Below are 21,724 nucleotides of genomic sequence, written 5' to 3'. Positions count from 1 at the left end.
TTTATACACTTCTTTACATGCAAATTCATCTTGCACGTGGAGAGGTGGATAGGTGCTAAAAAAACAGACAAATAATAGGTGCAACCTCACCATGGACTGAAATCAAAACTACTTGAAAAGAAGACTGTTATATTTATTAGATTATCACTAGTCCAAAAAAGATTAAGCTGTCAAGAAATTCACCAGCAATGTATATTAAACTTACACGAGATGAATTATTAGTTGCTCGATTATATTATTTTCTTTTCTTTGAATATTAAAATAAAAAGATAAATAGTGTAGACTTGTTAGGTTGAAACCTTGGATTCATTAGTGCATTCCAAATGAATTGGCATCAAGTCTTCTAAATAATAATTTAGTTTCTAAACTATTTTGTATAGAGATATAGTGTAAAGTCAGACCAAATTTGGACCAAACGTGGTAATGGTTACTCAATTTACAACAAATAGGATCATAGAAGTCTTTTCCTATACTATGATGTGTGATTTCCCTGTAATTTTCTGTATATACTGATATTATAGCTTTCTGAATCTACTCAAGTCCCATTATCTCTCCATTTCTTCAATAACCCCTTGAGCTTCCATCTAGTTCTACTATCTCGTCTTGTACATTCCCTCTGTTAGACAACTGGACACTGCTTTCAGCTGGTTCATCTAGTTTGGAAACCTTTCTTATATAAGGACGCATTTCTGAAAAGCTATTCCTCACAGAGCTCCAATCTGCGGAGAATGATGTTCTTGCTGATTGCAGAAGTTGCTGTTGCGTTCTCCTTCTATTCCTCACTTCAGCATGCCATTGCTTTAAAATGTCTGCCATGTTATCTTCCATTATCTTACCCCTGAATTGTGAACCCATCTGTGTATATATATAAACAAAATTACTTCAGATATGAAAAATTAGGTTTTTGGATCAAGATATAGCTGTAAGAACAACACTTCAGATCAATGTACTTCACCTGTGTGACAAGTGCGTAGAGAGGAAGAGTGATGTAGCTGCAGAGGACTTGAGTGGTCACCCTAAAAAAATCAAAGGAATTAATATGCAATCAACTAATAACAATTTCAAGTAAATAGAATAATTTTGAACTCTGATCATAATTAAAAAAATCTAGGTAGTCTTACGCTAAGGAAATTCTCGTAACAATGCTCACAGTGTGCTCGTGGTAGCAAGATTTGAAACCGAATTGGATCTAATAGCAAGGAGAGAATTAACCATAAGTATATTGTTTGTCATACGTTGTTTAAAATTTCTTCGTTTTTTTTAGAGCAAATAGCTAATCTCATCTAATCCTCTTCTATTTATATAAAAATACATGCGGGAAAGAGAACTCACTGAAACCCAAATGAAGAAAGCGAACTCAAATGCATTCTACAAGGTCCAAAGAAAGTAAAATCAGTTCAATTAATGTTACACAATGAAATCTTAGGAAAGTTAAGAGGGCATACCAAAAATAGAGTATAATGTAGCAGCAGCAAGACAAATCTAGGTTTCCTGAACCAGAAGAGACCATCGTTCACTCGCACAAGTGGTGTTCCGACGATCACACTGTTCTGCTCTTTAATTTGAAGAGCCATTTTCGCAACGATATACTCAAGTTTGGCTCCTAGAACCAGAACGGCCTACAAAGAAAAGCCAATTATTGTATTTGAAACACATAAGAACTAAAGTACTGCAAACATATATACAACAAATGCACTTACCAAGAGTGGAACATAGGATAGCCAGAAATATACATGCCAACCTGGTAAGAGTTCAAACAAATGCCATGAGAATAACACTTCTCAATAATCTCAATCACAACACAAACTAATTACAATTAAGGGTCAATTACACATTGGAGCAATCTAGTTTGCGGCCAGGACAATATGGTCCATGTCGTTTAAAAATTAACGAAAACAACATAAATGAATCCTCTTGGCCACTCCTTCAATTTGGTCCATGTCATTTAAAAATTAACAAAAACAACATAAGTTATGTATCCTCTTGGCCACTCCTTCAGTCTAACCATCAAGTTAACTTTTTTTTTTTTTTTTCTTTTTTAAAATTTTTCTAACGTAGCACTCAGTTGACGGCCTTTGTTGTTTGCATACATAGATGCTTGACTGATAACATGTGAATTAATAATTAAGAACGTTCTCAAAAGAAAGCCTCAGCGGTCTTGATAGGGGAAGATAAAGATTTCTTACCATACACATCGACGAGCATAAAAATGACTACCGCAAACCACATTAAAGGGCTGATTGCAACCATGATCTTGAAATCTTCCTCCAACGATCGCTGTATGTATTTTTGGAAATCGAAGCTTGGCCTGCTTGGCAAATGAGCCTGCAGAAAGTTGATCATTAGCAGCAAACTCAATTGATTCAATCAAAACAGTTAGAAAGTTGGACTTGATCTTCATTAAGTTACCGCTATGAAGCCGTGTCGGATGGTGATGTAGTCAACTTTTGCCACTGAACTATAAAATTGCCTGAAAAAACATCTCTGCTCCATATTCACAATTATAATCCAAAACCAAAAGAATTAGAAGTGAACTTATTCTCTGCTGTGCTGTTATCCATATAAGATTAAGGGGTTTTTCTAACTTTAATCATTCAAAAAAATTGAAATTTAAAATAAACCTGGTGCTAGATTACATATAAAATTAGGGATACTTTGAATGCGGTCCCTAACTATCAATATTATTTGATTGAAACCTTGTTAGTTTTTAGTTTTTGATTGAGGTCCCTGACATTAATGTAATTGTTTTTACCATATTTAGGGCCTCGTATTTAGATCTCGCACAAATACTCTGGGGACTTAAATGTAATTATGTGATAAAGAAATGGGCAAATATGTAATAAGTGAAGAGCCCTTATTTTATAAAAGGACTCCTCACCCTCACAATTGGAGGAGGCCAATTCCTAGGCCTTAAGCTCTCATCCTCTCACATCCCCTCTCAGATTCATTACAGAGGCTCTCTCTCTCCCCCTCAGAAATACGATATCAGTGTGGACGTAACCCAAACCTTGGGGTGAATCACGATACATCTTGTGTTATTTACATTTCATGCAGATTCACGGTCGGATTTACGTTGTTCCAAGACCTCCGGTTTTGTGCATCAACATTTGGCGCCGTCTGTGGGAATCGATACGAAAAGTTGTGTCGGTTCTCTTTCATTGTTCACCTTCATCGTGAATCTGCAGAAAACCCATCTCCCCATTTCATATGATTTCTTTGTAAACTTTCAGAATCCTCACGCCACAAACTTAAAAGACAAAACCTTTTTCCAACCCAGAGAAGGAAACAACGAAAAGCAATAATTTTTTTATTTCTTTTCTAGAGGACTTGGGTCAATCATAAAATTGATTGGCAGCCACGAATTTTGGGCTGGGAGGAGAATCAAAAGCCTCAACCTTGGAGTTGGAAAACGATTCGGGAAGTCACTCACTGCAGTTGAAGATTGTGGATGGCATTGAATAAATTACTTGACACATGTCTGAGGCCAGCCAGGCACATGCCCTACTAAGGAGGCATATCGTTCCACAAGTCCAAGGGACAACACATCCTCAAGAACCCTTTGCTCGCCGACTCTATCGTCCAGAAGTCTGGCATCAAATCTCACCAAGAAGCTAGAATCCGAGTTGATGACTCGAGCCCAACTGATGACCCGAGACCAGGCATATGCCCAGGCCCTCGCTCCGCCTCCTTTGCCACCCCCTCCACCCCACGTTGCGCCTCACGGCGTTGATCATTCGAAGAACCAGCTTCCCTGCGCTAATTGCAAGGCCATCCTCAACGTGCCTTATGGCCTCGCGAGGTTCCGGTGCCCTTAGTGCCAAGTTGACCTGGCTGATGTCTCGTAGCTCCAGTTTGCAGTTGAGTCGCCTGCGGACCAGTAGGCTCGGCGTTCTAGATTCCCTCACTTCGGCGCTCCAGATTCTCTTCAGCTTTGATGAAGGGACATATATAAGAGGAATCAAGAACTGTGACAACTAATTACATATTTGCCACACTCCTAAGGGGCAGATCTGGAGATGTACTGTCCACCATCCAAAGGTCCTTGTGTCAGATGATGCCAGACAGATCTCAAGAGTTCAGCTTCGAGACGAGAAAAATGGTGAAACCCAGATGGGATTCTGCTCTCAAAATCTTGATTATCCTCCTCAATCTCCATCGGGCCTTAGCGTTTGTAATTCAGTCTAGTGAGGCCACCACTATGATGGAGCTCGAAATTGAGCTTAAGAAGGCCTCCGAGTCTTTGAAAGTGTCGCTCCTCCAATGGTTTTGCGTCTGCGTCCTTGATATCCTGATCACAGGCATCTTTCTGCACCAGGTCAAATGCGATGGAGTAGATGAGGAACATAGTCTTCTTCAAGGCATCAACAGCTGGAAAATCAACGAAGAAAGGAAGGCTTTGCTTTTGAAGACCCCGAGAATCATAAGGATGCTAAAGTTGGCGAATCCAATGCCACTTTAGAAAAAGAAGTCACACACTCAGAATACAAGGATCGATGCTGACACCGAAAGTGAAGAAATTATTCAGATTCCTTCACATGGGTAGACTGTTCACTTTAGCTTTAATCATGTAAGCTACGGTGAGCATGTAACCAGGGTTAGGTTTGTAAACCTAAGTGGTTAATCGTCTATATGCAAAAGCAAAACAGAAAAACAAAGTAAAAGCAAAAAGCAAAAGAAGATAAAAAGAAGCAGACATAATTACGGTAATGATGGCATGCAGAAAAGAGAATTATGGGCGTGACCCATTGAGCAGATGGGCATATTTTTTTTTTTTTGAATGATGTAATTCATTTTCCTTATCTTTCAAAGACATCTGTATAAACCCCATCAGATGGTAATTAAAAAAAAAAAAAAAAAAAAAAAACTAAAGGCCCAAAATAATGGGCTGCAATATTATGTGAAGGGCGAAGGCCCGTACGCCCAAAAGAGTCAGGCCTTATGACTCTAAAATTATTAGGCACCCTTACCACCAACCAGGTGATCAAAAGTACGCCAAGTGCTCCCAAAATTGTTCGGCAGCTTGCCGCTATTACCATCAACCAGGTGATCAAAAATACGCCCAGTACTCCCAAAATTATTCGGCAGCCTGCCGCTATTATCACTAACCAGGTGATCAAAAGTACGTCCAGTACTTCAAAATTATACATGAGCATTACCCATGTCAATCATACATAAACATTCATGAGCATCACTCATGTCAATCATACATAAACATTCATGACCATCATTCATGTCAACATTCATGAGCATCACTCATGTCAACATCTATGAGCATTACTCATGTCAATCAACATAAACATTCATGAGCATAACTCATGTCAATCAGCTTCAAAAGCTTCATTTACAGAGCTCTATCTTCAAAAGCTTCATTTACAGAGCTCTAGCTTCAAAAGCTTCATTTACAAAAGCTTTAGCTTCAAAAACTTCATTTACAGAGCTCTAGCTTCAAAAGCTTCATTTACAAAAGCTCTAGCTTCAAAAGCTTCATTTACAGAGCTACAGCCTCAAAAGATTCACTTGCAAAACTTCACCTACAAAGGTTTAGTGCAGGGTATATAAATACCGCCTCAGAACAATCGCCACTTCGGCTCATACATGGATTTAATTTGAAGTTTCCAACCAACAGACTATATTGACCGAAAACTTGGGGGACTACATTATGTACCATATATTGGGCCTCAACGAGGCCTCATAAAAAATACTTGGGGGACTTAGGTCATTATTTATGTACTGAAGAGCGAACCCTTATTCTATAAAAGGGAATCCCTCACCATCATTAGAGAGCATCAACTCTAGCCCATCATTCATGTATTGAGGAGTGAGCCTTTATTTTATAAAAGGGACTCCCTCATATTCAACACCACAAGCCGAGCCAACCAATGGAACATAAGCCATGAGCCTCGCAGCATGTGCTACTTCTAGTTGAGCATCATTTCAGATTGAGCACCGCCTCATATCGAGCATCAGTTCAAGACAACATTTAGTATATTGGGCCTCAATTGGACCTCATGAAAATACTTAGGGGACCTAACCCATCATTTATGTATTGAGGAACGATCTCTTATTCTATAAAAGGGACTTCCTCACCATCATTAGAGAGCATCAACTCTAGCCCATCATTCATGTATTGAGGAGCGAGCCCTTATTCTATAAAAGGGACTCCCTTACCTTCAACACCACAAGTTGAGCCAACCAAGGCAACATAAGCCACAAGCCGAGTAGCCTCGGAACATGTGCTACATCTAGTTGAGCCTCATTTCACATTGAGCACCGCCTCATATCAAGTATTCAGCTCTAGACGACATTTAGTTACTTCAGCCCATACATGGACTGAATTTCAAGTCTCTAGCCAAAAGACTTTATTGACTGAAGACGTGGGGGACTACTGTTCGTACCATACTTAGGGCCTCCGTATTTAGACCTTGTATAAATACTCGGGGGACTTAAATGTAATTATGTAATAAATGAAGGGGTAAATATGTAATAAGTGAGGAGTCCTTATTCTATAAAAGGACCCCTCACCCTAACAATTAGAGGAGGCCAATTCCTAGGCCTTAAGCTCTCATCCTCTCACATCCCCTCTCAAATTCATTATAGAGGCTCTCTCTCTCCTCCTCAAAAATACAATATCAGTGTGGACGTAGCCCAAACCTTGGGGTGAACCACGATACATCTTGTGTTATTTACATTTCATGCAGATTCACGGTCGAATTTACGTTGTTCCAAGACCTCCAGTTTTGTGCATTTATTTATGTACTGAGGAGCGAGCCTTTATTCTATAAAAGGGACTCCCTCACTTTCATTAGAGAGCACCCATTATTCATATACTGAAGAGCGATCCCTTATTCTATAAAAGGGACTGCCTCACCATCATTAGAGAGCATTAACTCTTGCCCATCATTCATGTATTGAGGAGCGAACCCTTATTCTATAAAAGGGATTCCCTCACTTTCAACACCACAAGCTGAGCCAACTAAGGCAACATAAGCCACAAGCCGAGCAGCCTCGGAACATGTGCTACATCTGGTTGAGCCTTATTTCACATTGAGCACCGCCTTATATCGAGTATTTAGCTTTAGACGACATCTAGTTACTACTGTTTATACCATATTTAGGGCCTCGTATTTAGATCTCGTACAAATACTCGGGGGACTTAAATGTAATTATGTGATAAAGGAAGGGGCAAATATGTAATAAGTGAAGAGTCCTTATTCTATAAAAGAACCCATCACCTTCACAATTAGGGAGGCCAATTCCTAGGCCTGAGGTCTCTCATATTTAGAGGAAGCCTCCTCACCCCCAGAGGCTTCACTCTCACCTCACAAACTCTCTCTCCCTCTCAAAATTATACAATATCAGTGTGGACGTAGCCCACACCTTGGGGTGAACCACGATACATCTTGTGTTATTTACATTTCATGCAGATTCACGGTCGGATTTACATTGTTCCAAGACCTCCGGTTTTGTGCATCAACATTTGGCGCCGTCTGTGGGAAACGACACAAAAAACTATGTCGGTTCTCTCTCAACTTTTCATCTTTGCCATGAATCTGCAAAACCCAAGAGCCCAAAACCTTACTTTTGGATTTGTTTTCCCAGAAAACCCTCAATCTCTCTCTGGGTTTTATTTATTGGTGTTGTACTTGGTGCATTTCTGAAAAAGTCGCTCACAAGCAGCAACTTTTTGATTCCCATCAAATCTGCCTTTCTCCAAGGCCAGTCTCTCTCTTTTTCCTACTTCCACGACACCACCAACCCTTCACCCATCAAATCAATCAAACCCTAAGCATTTTCAAGAAATCCAAGAATTCAGAAAAAAAAACACAATTCCTTCATTCCTGCGTAAAAAAGCTGACGCAGAAGAAAAATCGTCTTCGGTTGCTGGAAACCAAGACCCACACAACGTTGTTGTTTGGGGGAGAAACAGAGTTCGACTCCGACCGCTGAGCTGATCGTCGATCGAGCAGAATGAGGAGGGCCGAAAGAACGAGGAACACGTGGCGCGCCTTCAACGTAGGAATTTTCAGAGAAGGATCAGTTTGCAGGTTTGCAGCTTGAGTCCATGTCACAGTCAATTGATGGAGCAGAATTGCAGGTTAAAAGTTCAATCATTTAGAATTTTTGAGCTTTTGATTGTTGGCTAAGTAAGTCTTAAGCATTTTTAATTGTGTGCTTGGGCTTGTGCTTCTCATTCCCGTGACAAACTCCGACGATGAGGATGCATTGTCCAAACCCTCCTCTTCATCCTCGAACCCCTGTGGGCTAAGCCCGTGTTCACTTCCCGAACCCCGAAGATGCCATCAAGATTCAAACTTTGTTGGGTTTTGTTGGGTTTGTCATTGTTCCCAGCATGTTTCCTTCATTAGAGAGCAACGCCGCCAACTGAGCAACCGCATCGCAGCGAGCATCACTTCTAACCCATCACTTATGTATTGAGGAGCGAGCCCTTATTCAATAAAAGGGACTCCCTCACCACCATTAGATAGCATCGCCGCCTACTGAGCAACCGCCTCGCCGCGAGCATCAACTCTAGCCCATCATTCATGTATTAAGGAGCGAGCCCTTATTCTATAAAATGGACTTCCTCACCTTCAACGCCACAAGCCGAGCCAACCAAGGCAACATAATCCACGAGCCGAGCAGCCTCGCAACATGTGCTACTTCTAGTTGAGCATCATTTCAGATTGAACACCGCCTCATATCGAACATCAGTTCAAGACAACATCTAGTTACTTCGGCCCACACCTCCAGCCAAAAGACTCTCTTGACTGAAGACTTGGGGGACTACTGTTTATACCATATTTAGGACCTCGTATTTAGATCTCGTACAAATACTCGGGGGACTTAAATGTAATTATGTGATAAAGGAAGGGAAAAATATGTAATAAGTGAGAAGTCCTTATTCTATAAAAGGACCCCTCACTCTCATAATCAGGGAGGCCAATTCCTAGGCCTAAGGTCTTTCATATTCAGAGGAAGCCTCCTCACCCCCATAAGCTTCACTCTCACCTCACAAACTCTCTTTCCCTCTCAGAAATACAATATCAGTGTGGACGTAGCCCAAACCTTGGGGTGAACCACGATACATCTTGTGTTATTTACATTTCTTGCAGATTCACGGTCGGATTTACGTTGTTCCAAGACCTCCGGTTTTGTGCATCAACATTTGAACCACGATACATCTTGTGTTATTTACATTTCATGCAGATTCACGATCGGATTTACGTTGTTCCAAGACCTTCGGTTTTGTGCATCAACATTTGGCGCCGTCTGTAGGAATCGACACGAAAAACTATGTCGGTTCTTTCATTTTTTTTCATCTCCACCTTGAATCTGCAAAATCCACCCAAAAACCCAATAACAGAAAAGCTCCAAATCTCTCTCTCTCTCTCACTGGTCTGGTGGTTGGCACTTCAATTCCCCCCCCAAGTCCTAGCTGTACCACCCACCAGCGCCACTGCCAACAACCCTTCTGAAAGGAGAAGACTTTCCCTCTTTCATAGAGCTCACGCTCACAATGCAGCAGTAGACGAGGACGGTCCAAGTAAAGCAACTGTCAAATCTAGCTAGCAAGAGAGAGATTCACGAGTTTCTTCTCCTTCTCTGGGGAAATCGAACGCATTCATATCCAACGTGAGCCAGGGAAATCAAAGACCGCATTTGTTACTTTCAAGGATCCCGAAGCTCTTGAAATCGCGTTGTTATCATCGGAAGCAACAATAGTAGATCAGATCGTGACTATTTCTCCTGTTCAAAATTATGTACCAATTGAGATCCAGGAGGTTAGAATGGTCGTAAGTGCTGATTATGTTGCTTCTGCAGAAAATATTTCACCAGAAAAAATTTCCCCCTCACCTTCAGCTTCCGAAAGTTGTCACTACCCTTATACTCGCACAACGACAACACACCCACACGCAAAACGATGAACTAGAGGCTTTCTTTCCCATAAAACAACACCGAAAGGCTTCAAAATCTGTGCTGATCGATTGGCGTCGGGAAAAGTGAAGGTTCAGATTAATCGCTCCAACGACCTAGGGTTCCGATGAGGAAGGTTGAATCGTTGTTCGCTGATTGATTGCTCTATCGCTATTTTTGCTCAAATGGCTTCGGAGGATGTGAAACCGAGTGAACCGGCGGTCTCGACGATCGTCAACCTGGCTGAGGAGGCGAAGATGGCGAGGGAGGGCATGGTCAAAGCTCCGAACCTCACGTTGCTCAGCGTCTGCAAGTCTCTCGTTGCTGGCGGAGTAGCCGGTGGAGTGTCACGCACGGCTGTTGCTCCATTGGAATGACTTAAAACTTTGCTTCAGGTTCATTTTTTCAACTTGTTTATACCTGCTCATGGTGCGGATCCTAACCCTCGCCACTGCCTCGAAGCTAGCCACCACTTCCACTGCATACACTTTCAGGTTATGCATCTATTTTTCTCCTATCTATTCATATTTTATGAGTGATCAGACAAAGAGAGATGAGACATCACTTAAAATGCTCAAAATCTGGAGACAAAGACAGAGACGCAGTGGAAAGCAAAAGGAAAAGAGAAAAAGAAAAATGAAGAATGATGGGCACGACCAGGCTGTCCAAGAAAAGCAAGTGCAGTTAGCCCTCCAGTTTTGCCAAGAGATAGAGACAGAGACGCAGTGGAAAGCAAAAGGAAAAGAGAAAAAGAGAAAGAAATGAAGGGGGAAAAGCAAAAGCAAAACAGAAAAACAAAAGCAAGGAATAAACATCTCGCAAGAATGATGTGATTTACTTTATTTATTTTTGAACGATGTAATTTATTTTTCGTATCTTTCAGAGATATATGTATAACCCCATCAAAGGGTAAAAAAAAAAAAAAAGGCAAGCCCAAAATAATGGGCTGCAATGTTATGTGGAGGGCAAAGGCCCATATGCCTATAAGAGCTGAGCCCTCTATTATCACCAACCAGGTGATCAAAAGTACGTCCAGTACTCCACAGTTATTCAGCAACCTGCCGCTATTACCACCAACCAGGTGATCAAAAGTACGCCCAGTACTCCACAATTATTCGGCAACCTGCCACTATTACCACCAACCAGGTGATCAAAAGTATGCCCAGTACTCCAAAATTATTTGGTAACCCGCCACTATTACCACCAACCAGGTGATGAAATGTACAAATTGTACTCTAATATCATTTGGCAACTAGCCATTCATGCCACCAACCAGGTGATGAAATGTACAACCCGTACTCTCCTTCATGCCACCAACCAGGTGATGAAAAGTACGCCCAGTACTCCAAATTATACATGAGCATTACTCATGTCATTCATACATAAACATTCATGAGCATCACTCATGACAATCATACATAAACATTCATGAGCATCACTCATTTCAATCAGCTTCAAAAGCTTCATTTACAGAGCTCTAGCTTCAAAAGCTTCATTTACAAAAGCTCCAGCTTCAAAAGCTTCATTTACAGAGCTCTAGCTTCAAAGCTTCACTTGCAAAGCTTTACCTACAAAGCTTCAACGCAGGGTATACAAATATCGCCTCTGAACAACAGCCACTTCGGCCCATACATGGATTCAATTTGAAGTCTCTAGCCAACAGACTCTATTGACCGAAGACTTGGGGGACTACATTATGTACCATATATTGGGCCTCAATTGGGCCTCATGAAAAATACTTGGGGGACTTAGCCCATTATTCATGTATTGAGGAGCGAGCCCTTATTCTATAAAATGGACTCCCTCACCATCATTAGAGAGCATCACCGCCTACTGAGCAACCGCCTCGCTGTGAGCATCAACTTTAGCCCATCATTTATGTATTGAGGAGCGATCCCTTATTCTATAAAAGGGACTCCCTCACCTTCAATGCCACAAGCCGAGCCAACCAAGGCAACATAAGCCACGAGCCGAGCAACCTCGCAGCATGTGCTATTTCTAGTTGAGCATCATTTCAGATTGAGCAACGCCTCATATCGAACATCAGTTCAAGACAACATCTAGTTACTTCGGCTCACACATGGACTGAATTTCAAGTCTCCAACCAAAAGACTCTCTTGACTGAAGACTTGGGGGACTACTGTTTATACCATATTTAAGGCCTCGTATTTAGATCTCGTACAAATACTCGGGGGACTTAAATATAATTATGTGATAAAGGAAGGGGCAAATATGTAATAAGTGAGGAGCCCTTATTTTATAAAAGGACTCCTCACCCTCATAATTGGAGGAGGCCAATTCCTAGGCCTTAAGCTCTCATCCTCTCACATCCCCTCTCAGATTCATTACAGAGGCTTTCTCTCTCCCCCTCAGAAATATGATATCAGTGTGGACGTAGTCCAAATCTTAGGGTGAACCACGATACATCTTGTGTTATTTACATTTCATGTAGATTCGCGGTCGGATTTACGTTGTTCCAAGACCTCCGATTTTGTGCATCAACAGCAATAATGTAAGTTACTATATTTTTTAAAATAAAAATTAAAAATTGAACTTTGAATTGTTTATATTAATGAGATTTTAAATAAAACCCATAATTTATGGGATTAAAAATAATAAATATAAATTATACTCTCTATTATATTGTGTGTGTGTGTGTGTGTGTGTACATATATGTATGGGTACATTAACCAAAATTAACAAAAAAATTTATTGTACCAAAACATAGATACATTCTCAAATCAACGAAAAAGAGTACCCATATAAGTTTAAACATGGATTAAAAAATTTGAATGGATTTTATATTTAAAAAAGGGTACATTTTACATATAACAAATTGATATATTTGAGAATGGGTACATTGAAGATTAAAAAAATTGAAAAATTATATGAATGGGTACATTTAAGATTAAAAAATTGAGAATCTTTTTATATATATAAAAAAAACTAATAGGTACAAACTTAATTTAATTTTTTATTATTTTGGAAATGTTTGAATTGAAAATTAATTAGAAGTTGAATAGAGGTGTGAGTATTAAACCCTAAATTAATTACTAATTTTTATATTAAAAAATTATATAATAAAGATGTAAATTCATTATCACATTAATGCTAGGGACTTGAATCAAAGTTTGAGAACTAATAAGGTCTTAGTCAATGAACAGTAAGAACTAAGGATCGGATACTAATTTTTCCATAAAATTATATATAGTCTCTTGATGTGTCCTTAATTCAAAATAATTAATGTGCATTTATTTAATGTCTCTCATTAAATATTTAAATTTATTAATATACAAATTTTAATTTATTTTTTTGACCAAATTTTTTTTTAAATTTATTAATTTTATGTAACATTCTTCAAACTTGAAAGACTCAATTAATGTACCTAAATGTATGTACCAAAATGTATTATATTGAACTAATGTATTTAAATGTTAGTATAGAAAATGTATGTATTGAAATATATGCACCGAAATGTATTATATTAAATTAATGTACCTAAATGTGTGTACCGAAATGTATGTGTCGACGTGTATTATATTGAATTAATGTATCTAAATGTTTGTATTGAAATGTGTGTACCTAAATGTATGCACCGAAATAAAGAAGACAAAGTACATCGAAATATATTGTATAACAAACATTAGTTTATCTAAATGTTTACAACAAAATATATTACAATGAAAGAAATGAAAATGAAAATTATAATGAAATAAAACCACTACATTAAAATTAGGAAGAAAAAGAGAAATAATTAAAACATGAAAATGTAATTAATAAATGAGGTTATTAATGTATCAAGGGACTAAAATTATATTTTGATCTTACTCATGATTTTAGTCTAAAAGTCATATTTACCAAGGATTAAAATGACGTTTTCTATAAGATTAAACAAGTAAAAGCACTCACCATCCACAGATGAAATGATGTTTCCGAACTAGAATTCATGTGCCTTCTTCCAAATGTTGTTTGGCTGGTAAATCTGAACCGGTTGGGATCTGCATGCATGCTAACCATCTTAGCAAGAAGCAATGCAAATGTGAAAATGAAAATAGAGGCCAATGAAACATAAAATATTCAATTTGGAGAGCATGCAGATGACTAAACGAGAAGTAACAGTGCTTAGGCCGCTGTAAACCTCAAACCCTTTAACCCTTTAACCCTAAACCCTAAAACCTGACCGAAAAATAAAGCTCGGTTCGTTTGTTACCTTCTTTTACTAGTGGTAAATCTTACGGGATTAAACAGTGAAACGCAAAACATAAATTGGTTTCACTGCATACGGTCTAGATTGGCTGCATAGTTTGTTGGGATATTTTCAGCGAGGTGGATTGTCTGTCCTCCCATTTTCATACTCTTTTCATCTCCTTTTGTTTATGTGGTCATGGTTAAGTCACGTCAACATTTTATATTTTTATTACTTTTTGTTTTATTATTTTTATAAAAAAATAATATAAAATGTTGACGTAATTTAACCGTGATCATATATCACAAAAGAACATAAAAAGAGTATGAAAATGGAAGAGCAAACAATCCAACTCCTATTTTCAGTCATATTCTGACTTTTATGATTGAAAACATGCATGAAAAAGAAAAATTTCATTTCCAACGTCTTCGAAAGATCAGGAAGGTCAAATAAATGTATTTTTCGGAACCAGAATAACTTTCCAATCACAGGTGGCTCAGCAAAATAAAAAGTTCAAAAAAAAAAAAATAAAATAAATCACATTATCCAAAAAATAGAGTAAGTGATAAATTTGAGATATTTTTAGGGGATGTAAATATAAACATAGCAGCCTTTTGAGGGCATCATTTTTCAGGGTCAGTTAGCTCAAATACAAGAAAAAGGAAAGGAGGCAGATTGTCTTCCTTCCTGTTTCGGTATTATTCTCATTCTTTTCTATTTTATACGGTTAAAGTTAATTCATATTAATATTTTATATTAATTTTCTTTATAGAGATAATAAGATAAAAAGTAATAAGAATATAAAATATTAACGTGACTTAACCGTGACTGTACAAATAAAAAGAAATAGGAAGGGCACCCAAACAGAGGGCAGACAACCTCCAAAAGGACGACAAGGATTGTCTGCCCTCCTTGTTCCTGTGCCCTTCTGTTTTGTGTGTTCACGGTTAAACCACGTCAACATTTTATATTATGTTTTTATAGAGATAATAAGATAAAAATGAATTGTAATATAAAATGTTGACGTGACTTAACTCTAATCACATAAACAAGAGAGCATAGGAGGGCACGGGGAACAAAGAGGACACACAATCCTTGTCCCCAAAAGAAACCAGGAATACATATAAAAGTCAATAAAAGCATGTTTAGAATCTATGATCAAAATGACTTTTTGTCTTTATAGCTATAAGTAACAGTTTTTTGATAAGCTATAATTAATGTGTCTTTTGATGTACTGAACTCCATTTTCTTAGAAAACTTTTTCCAATCAAACCATGCATATTTACTAATTGCATTACTTCAGTTATATCTCTGATAAAAACGAGACATGCTATTCTCATTTCAACTTGAAATACCGCATTATTAATCACCTTAACTAACTGCATTACTAATTAATATCTTAGAATAAGACGTACCATTCTCAACTTGGTACTCCATTGTTCGAGTTTCTTGCTCCCAAGCTTCCCAGCGCCTCATCTATACAAGAAAATAAAAGTATTTAGGTTAATTTGTATGCCTAATCATAATTTAATGGCATTGATAAAGCTGAGAACAATCTTGAAACGAACACAAACCTTGGCCCTCCCCAGAGCCATGGTAAGAACACTGTACACAATATGCATAACTGGCAGCACAAAAATAAGTATGTGAAGCTGACGAAGAGCATTTGTAGTCATGAAATGTACTTTTCCCTGCAAAATTTCGTCCAAATTAATAACAAAGCACCCAAATTAACCGAACTACAGGATCAGAACTATTAATGCATTACCTCACTGCAAGAATCTGCAGCAGCTGCATCCTCCTTCTCTTCAAGTCGCCTATGCACTGATATTTGCCTTAGTACTTCATCATACAAACTGTTTGAGCCGGTCGAAAAGGTTGTCATAATCTTATTCAAAATCACAAATTTCTCGACGTCGTCTGCTTCTTCGGTTGTTTCCTTTCTGCGACATGGAAGCATGATGTTTCCCAGGTTGGCAGGTATGCAGATTTTAGATATCGAATCTTGGGTTATTGCTAATAAAAGTGACACAAATCCCATAAGCATCAACTCTGCACAACAACAAATAAACCAACTAAACTTTAAGCCGTTAAGCCAATACAATTAAAATCAAATAGTTAAAGAGTAATTCATTTGGTTTGACTATTGCACCTGATTTGAGCTTCTCAACCGCGTCTGTTAAGGCTGTTTTTCTCTGTCTCTTGAGAAACTGCAACAAATTAGATGCGTCTTAACGTCAAAACTCATTATAAATGTTTTTGAGACATGTCAAATTGTGAATTCGAAATAAGAAAGAAAAACTTACGTTGACAAGGAGATGGATGGAGTGCTCAATGGCGAGGGAGGTGAAGATGAAGATGAAGCAAACGGTGGCGAGTGCCCATGTCGGAGTGTATTCCAGAGAGGCGCCTTTGGAATCACCTGCCATGACGGCCTCGAATCTCTTTTTTGGTCTTCTATGAGATATTTATTCTTGTTGTATCCTAATTTCTTCAATAATTTATGGCAGACAATTTCCAGATGAGCGTGACATGAAGAACTCAGACTTTTGGCAACGAAGTTTTGAGAATTGGAAATCGTTCTCTCCCTTTCACACTAGGATTCATTTCCCAAAACATGTTATGCAAATTGCACCTATATATGAAAATTAAATAGGGTTTTTATCACAAATGGTTCTTGAAATCGACCCACCCAATCAATATGGTTCCTGAAATTGAAAATCAATCAATGTAGTCCCTGAAAATGGTTGTTGCAAATTAATGTGGTTCTTCCATCATAATTCCGTTAAAATTTTTGTTAAATGCTAATGTGGCACATAAATGTGTCCCATAAATTTAATTAAATTTTATTATGTGAATAAAAAATATTTAAATAATAAAAACAATTGTTATTTTTTATAATTAAAATATTAAAAAAAAAAAGAAGAAGAAGGAGATGATTGAACACTGTTCATCATCTTCTTACCCTCCTATTCGCAGAAATGATGAAATTGGAAGGAGAAATCCCAAGCTCCTAGTCCGACCATCCGCGTTCGCTTTCGAAGCCATTTAACATCTGAAATAATTCCCACACTAACTAATTGCCACAGAAAACGAAATCCAAAAAATGCAAATACTCTCTAATTACAATAAAAAGCACAAAACTTGAGTTTTTTGTTTCCCAAATGAGATCCAACAAAGATTAGAGCTTTAATGTGATGAGGTTCATAATAAATTTATCAAACACCAAGTATCAATCTCTAATTAACGCCAAAGGAAAAAGCGAGCAGAAGAAAAAAGGGGGAAAATTAAAAGAAAAAAGAGAAAATCTTCACTTTTTTTCTGTGTTCGAATGATGAGGATGAGAAATTGATATTATGAGAGAGAGAGAGAGAGTGGAGGTGGAGGATTCACTAGTGGCGATGGAGACGCGATGCAAAGCCTTTGAAAAAACCTCAAAGAGCTTTAAAATCTGGTGACTGAGGGCGATGAGGTCCTTTTTTAAATTGTGGATTTATGAGTTTGCTATGACTTTCATATGGGGAACTGGATTTTCTCCTTCCAATTTCATCATTTCTGTGAATAGGAAGCGAAGAAGATGATGAATAGTGTTCAATCATCTCTTTCTTTTTTTTCATTAAGATTTTAATTATAAAAAATAACAATTATTTTTTATTATTTAAATATTTTTTTATTCACATAATAATATTTAATTAAATTTGTAGAACCCATTTATGTGCCACATCAGCACTTAACAGAAATTTTAACGGAATTGTGACAGAAGGATCACATTGATTCAGCACTTAACAGAAATGTTAACGGAGACCATCTTGATTTGCAACAATTATTTTCAGGGATTGCTATTTTCAAATTCAGAGACCATCTTGATTAGGTGAGTCAATTTCAAAGACCATTTATGATAAAAACCCAATTAAATATGAAACATTGATTATAAAGAAAAGTCTACACAATTGGGCTTGACGTCAACCGTCAATGATGTAATGGGAGAGGGAAATTTCAAAGAATTTGATCAACTTGATAAATTGTATACTGCAATTTCCATCAACGCATTATTGAGTTTTTGATGTTCCACCTTTTTTTTGATCGTTTGACTTTATAAACAACAGTAATTTTTTATCATCAGATAATTATTTTGAGAGTTTTAACGAAAAGTCTACAGTATTGTTTAATTTAACGAAAAGTCACATTTTTACAATAAAAAAAATCAATCATGGTACTATTCACTTTACCCTTTATTTTGTTCTTATAGTTAAAACTCAAAGTTTTCAAACTTTTTTTTATTAGTTTTCCTAATTATTTTTTGAATAAGAAGTGAGACACCCATACTATATATGCTTATTGCATTTGATTGTTGTTGTTCAATACACAAGCTTCGCTACCAAATTGAAAAAGGGAAAATGTACATTTACACACGGACACAGTAAAAAATTTATTCTTGTCATGGCAGTTTCATATTTTAATGTCCATATTTATTTTTCTATTAATGATAACACTATTAAGTAGAAGCTAGAATCAACTTTTAACTCTAGTGTAGCACATAAATCTTATGATTCCTGTTTGTACAACATGAGATCGATCCCGTAACCATCCAGTTTTCACCACGTACTGAGGCAAGGCTGCCGAAGGCGTGTGCCTGCCAAGACAACTCTTTCCCTCACTCGACACTTGAGCTCCATACCACTTGCCAAAGAAAAGTGATTCCAACACATGGGGAGCTACTTTATGCGGCAACAAGCCATTGGATTTGGATCCTCTCTTGAGCCAATGGAGAGGATCCTCCTGACTAATCATCGTGGGTTGTTGGATAAAAATCCAACGGCTATAATTATTGTAACTTTAAAGGAACTTCTTATTTGTAGCCGTTGGATAAAAATCCAATGGCCCACGATGATTGATCAGGAGGATCCTCTCCATTAGCTTAGGAGAGGATCCAAATCCCAAGCCATTAGCTAATTAAGCTCGTAACCAATGGGGAGCTCCCAAATCCTTCACCATGGAAATATGTGTCAACCTCACAGTAATATCCTTAGAGTCCCCCATCGACCAAAACAAAATTTCTCCCAAGTACACTTCTATAAAGGGAGAACATTATTCCATTCTCAAAGTAATGTCCATTTACTAGTCTTGACCACAACACGTGACACCTTAAACACTCTTTGCTAAATTCTGTTGGAAAAATTAGGGTCTAATTGCTATATTAAATCACATAAAAATTTAAGAAATAATTCATGCAATTATATATCAAAATGAATGCATGCACATGAGTAACCAATGTTAAATGAACATGATATAATGGATTAGAAAAACCTATAAAATATGGTCGAGGCAAGTGCTGGACACTTTGTCCTTAAGACAAGTTTACGTCCCACTATGGTGCTCATGATTAATCGGCACATGTCTCCCAAGATACAATGACTCCATCCTTGTAATAGTAGCACTCCAAATCATAAGGCTTCATGAACCGCAATTGTGTTGAAAACTCTTGTATGGACTCAATGAGACTCTCTAATATTTAGTGTACTATAGGTATGATTATGTAAAACAATAAAAATGTTTTTTTGTTATTATAGGGGGCTTCCCTATTTATAGAATGTGAGATACCTCTTTGGAAAGTATATGACTATTCATGAAGAGTCAAAAGTTGCAACTCTTTATTTGAGTAGACACATCTTTCTACCAAAATGCTCCACTTCTAATTTCCATTCAATTAATAAATTTAATATAATAATATTATTATTAAATTTTCCAACAAATTCAGCATCAGAGGCTAGTGTCAGCACTCTTCGATACAAACTACATTCTCCCTCGTAGGTTGCCAAGGCCAACCTACCAAAGCACTATTACCAAGCTACCGAAGCACTCTTCTGGACGTCTACTTCATTTACAAGTTAATCTAAGGTCGATTGATAGAATTAAAAACACACTACAAAGTAGCACACAAATGTCCTATTGATTTTCCTTATTAACACTAAGATTTGTCAATTGTAGCATATGAAAATAGGGGTCTTTCCCGTAGAAGATTGTTTTATTTAACTACTTAAAATATCATAAAAACTGGGTTGTTGCCCCTACTGACTAGCCACAGAAACATAATTATTAGACCGACTTACACTTATCTAAAGTCTACGAAATTTTATATGAAGACACTAGACACACAGAGCTACACACACACACACACACACACACACACACAAATTTTTGGGATTTTTGGAGTAGATTTGCTATTTAAAATTAAATCCAACAAAAACAGGACAGAAACAGATCTTAAGTAGTTCACAAATTAAGAAAAACGAGTTAGGGGAATTGCTATCCACCACCAAATAATCATGCAAACATGTTATGTTTCATTCAAATCCTTTTTATATCTGGATGAAGATGCTTAAGTTGGCTCAATGTTAGAACTCAACTTATTACTCTTTCTTATGTAATATGTTAAGAGAATGACGTTTTCAACTTAACTTAGTCCTTAGCATGCAATCTAGAATGACGTGTTCATAGATTTAACAAGTAAAAATCATTAAGAATGAAAAGAGTTTGAGTCATCACAAGGCATCGTAAGTACTAGCATTGTCTTACTTATCCTAGAAATTGGTTCACATGTTAATCGCAATTAACAAGTACTACTCTAGAACGTATGTAGGTCTTCATTCGACAAGGGCAGACACACACATATTCATAGCATAAGAATCCTAGATATGCTTACTAAGTATGCATCCTTAGAAAACACATAAAGAATTCATCAATGAGACAAGTTGTCAACCAATTTTCATCATTTTATAAAAGTAATTCAAACAAAATGTCATAACAAACTTGCAATCATATTCGGGGCTTCAAAACAACCCCTAACTTCTAAAAATTAGTTATACATAATCCTTAAATAAAACCAAAGGAAAGACATGAGTTTGAAAAGATAGAACCAAAAGAAATCAATTGAGGCCTCCTCTTTCATTTCCTTCCTTCCCCAACGTTGCTGCCTTGCCTTTTCTTTCTGCTCTATATTTTTTTCTCCTCTTCTTTACCGCTACAACCTGCAGCCTTTTTGTTCTTGCTTGCTGCCCCAGTTTCTTCTCCATAACTCACCCTACTAACAGCCATTTAGTGATGACAATAAGTGAGAGAAAATGGTAAAACAATTGTAACTCTTTTAGTAGCCTTTTATGCCAATTACTCCCTCTTAATCCTCATCTTTAAATCAATTTCCTCTGATATTTGAATAGGTGTCAGTTGACTTGTTCTTGACTTCATCAATTTTAGCTGCTAGATTTATTGGGTTTATTGCTTTCATTGCAGTTACAAACTGCTCAATCTCTTGTGAACCTTTTAGTGTTAAAACGGCCATAACTTCTTCTAGAAAAATGATATTAACAATCCTTGAAATGCTCCAGAAAATAGACATCCGTAGCTTTCCAAACATATAAGGCTCATTCTCTAATTCATTCTGTTCTGTTCGAAAATTGCTTCCAAAGTCAGATGACCTGCACAGACAGTTTTGACGAATTTGTTACTTAAAATCCCACTTGTACTATTTTTCTTTTCTTTGCTTGACAAATCCTACAAAACACAAAAACAAAGTAAATAGCTCAAAAATATAAGGAACTAACTAAGAAAAGACAAGTGAATTTG

The 21,724-nt window shown here is 37.3% G+C and overlaps 1 protein-coding gene across 2 annotated transcripts; it reads right to left on the bottom strand.

The window, feature by feature from the left end:
- Positions 1-262: 262 nt before the first annotated feature.
- Positions 263-17,610, bottom strand: LOC126617776 (MLO-like protein 3). Of its 2 annotated transcripts, XM_050285829.1 has the most exons (16): positions 17,416-17,610; positions 17,067-17,156; positions 16,408-16,736; positions 16,254-16,311; positions 15,870-16,153; positions 15,676-15,792; positions 15,517-15,577; positions 13,825-13,913; positions 2,410-2,484; positions 2,187-2,325; positions 1,701-1,741; positions 1,446-1,619; positions 1,333-1,368; positions 1,122-1,189; positions 956-1,016; positions 263-855 (listed from the first exon to the last, which is right to left on the bottom strand). In XM_050285829.1, exons 3-16 carry the CDS (start codon positions 16,528-16,530, stop codon positions 562-564), a joined length of 1,620 nt encoding a protein of 539 aa, XP_050141786.1. In that variant the 5' UTR covers positions 16,531-16,736; positions 17,067-17,156; positions 17,416-17,610; the 3' UTR covers positions 263-561. The 2 variants fall into 2 exon arrangements, with proteins under 2 accessions (XP_050141786.1, XP_050141785.1); XM_050285828.1 differs by having other exon boundaries at positions 17,067-17,610.
- Between the last annotated feature and the right edge of the window lie 4,114 nt (positions 17,611-21,724).

This window comes from Malus sylvestris, chromosome 4 (genome assembly GCF_916048215.2).
Source record: "Malus sylvestris chromosome 4, drMalSylv7.2, whole genome shotgun sequence".
NCBI classification, from domain to species: Eukaryota; Viridiplantae; Streptophyta; class Magnoliopsida; order Rosales; family Rosaceae; genus Malus; species Malus sylvestris.
Note: the sequence above shows the minus strand (reverse complement) of the source record. Positions and strands in the feature narration are given on the sequence as shown.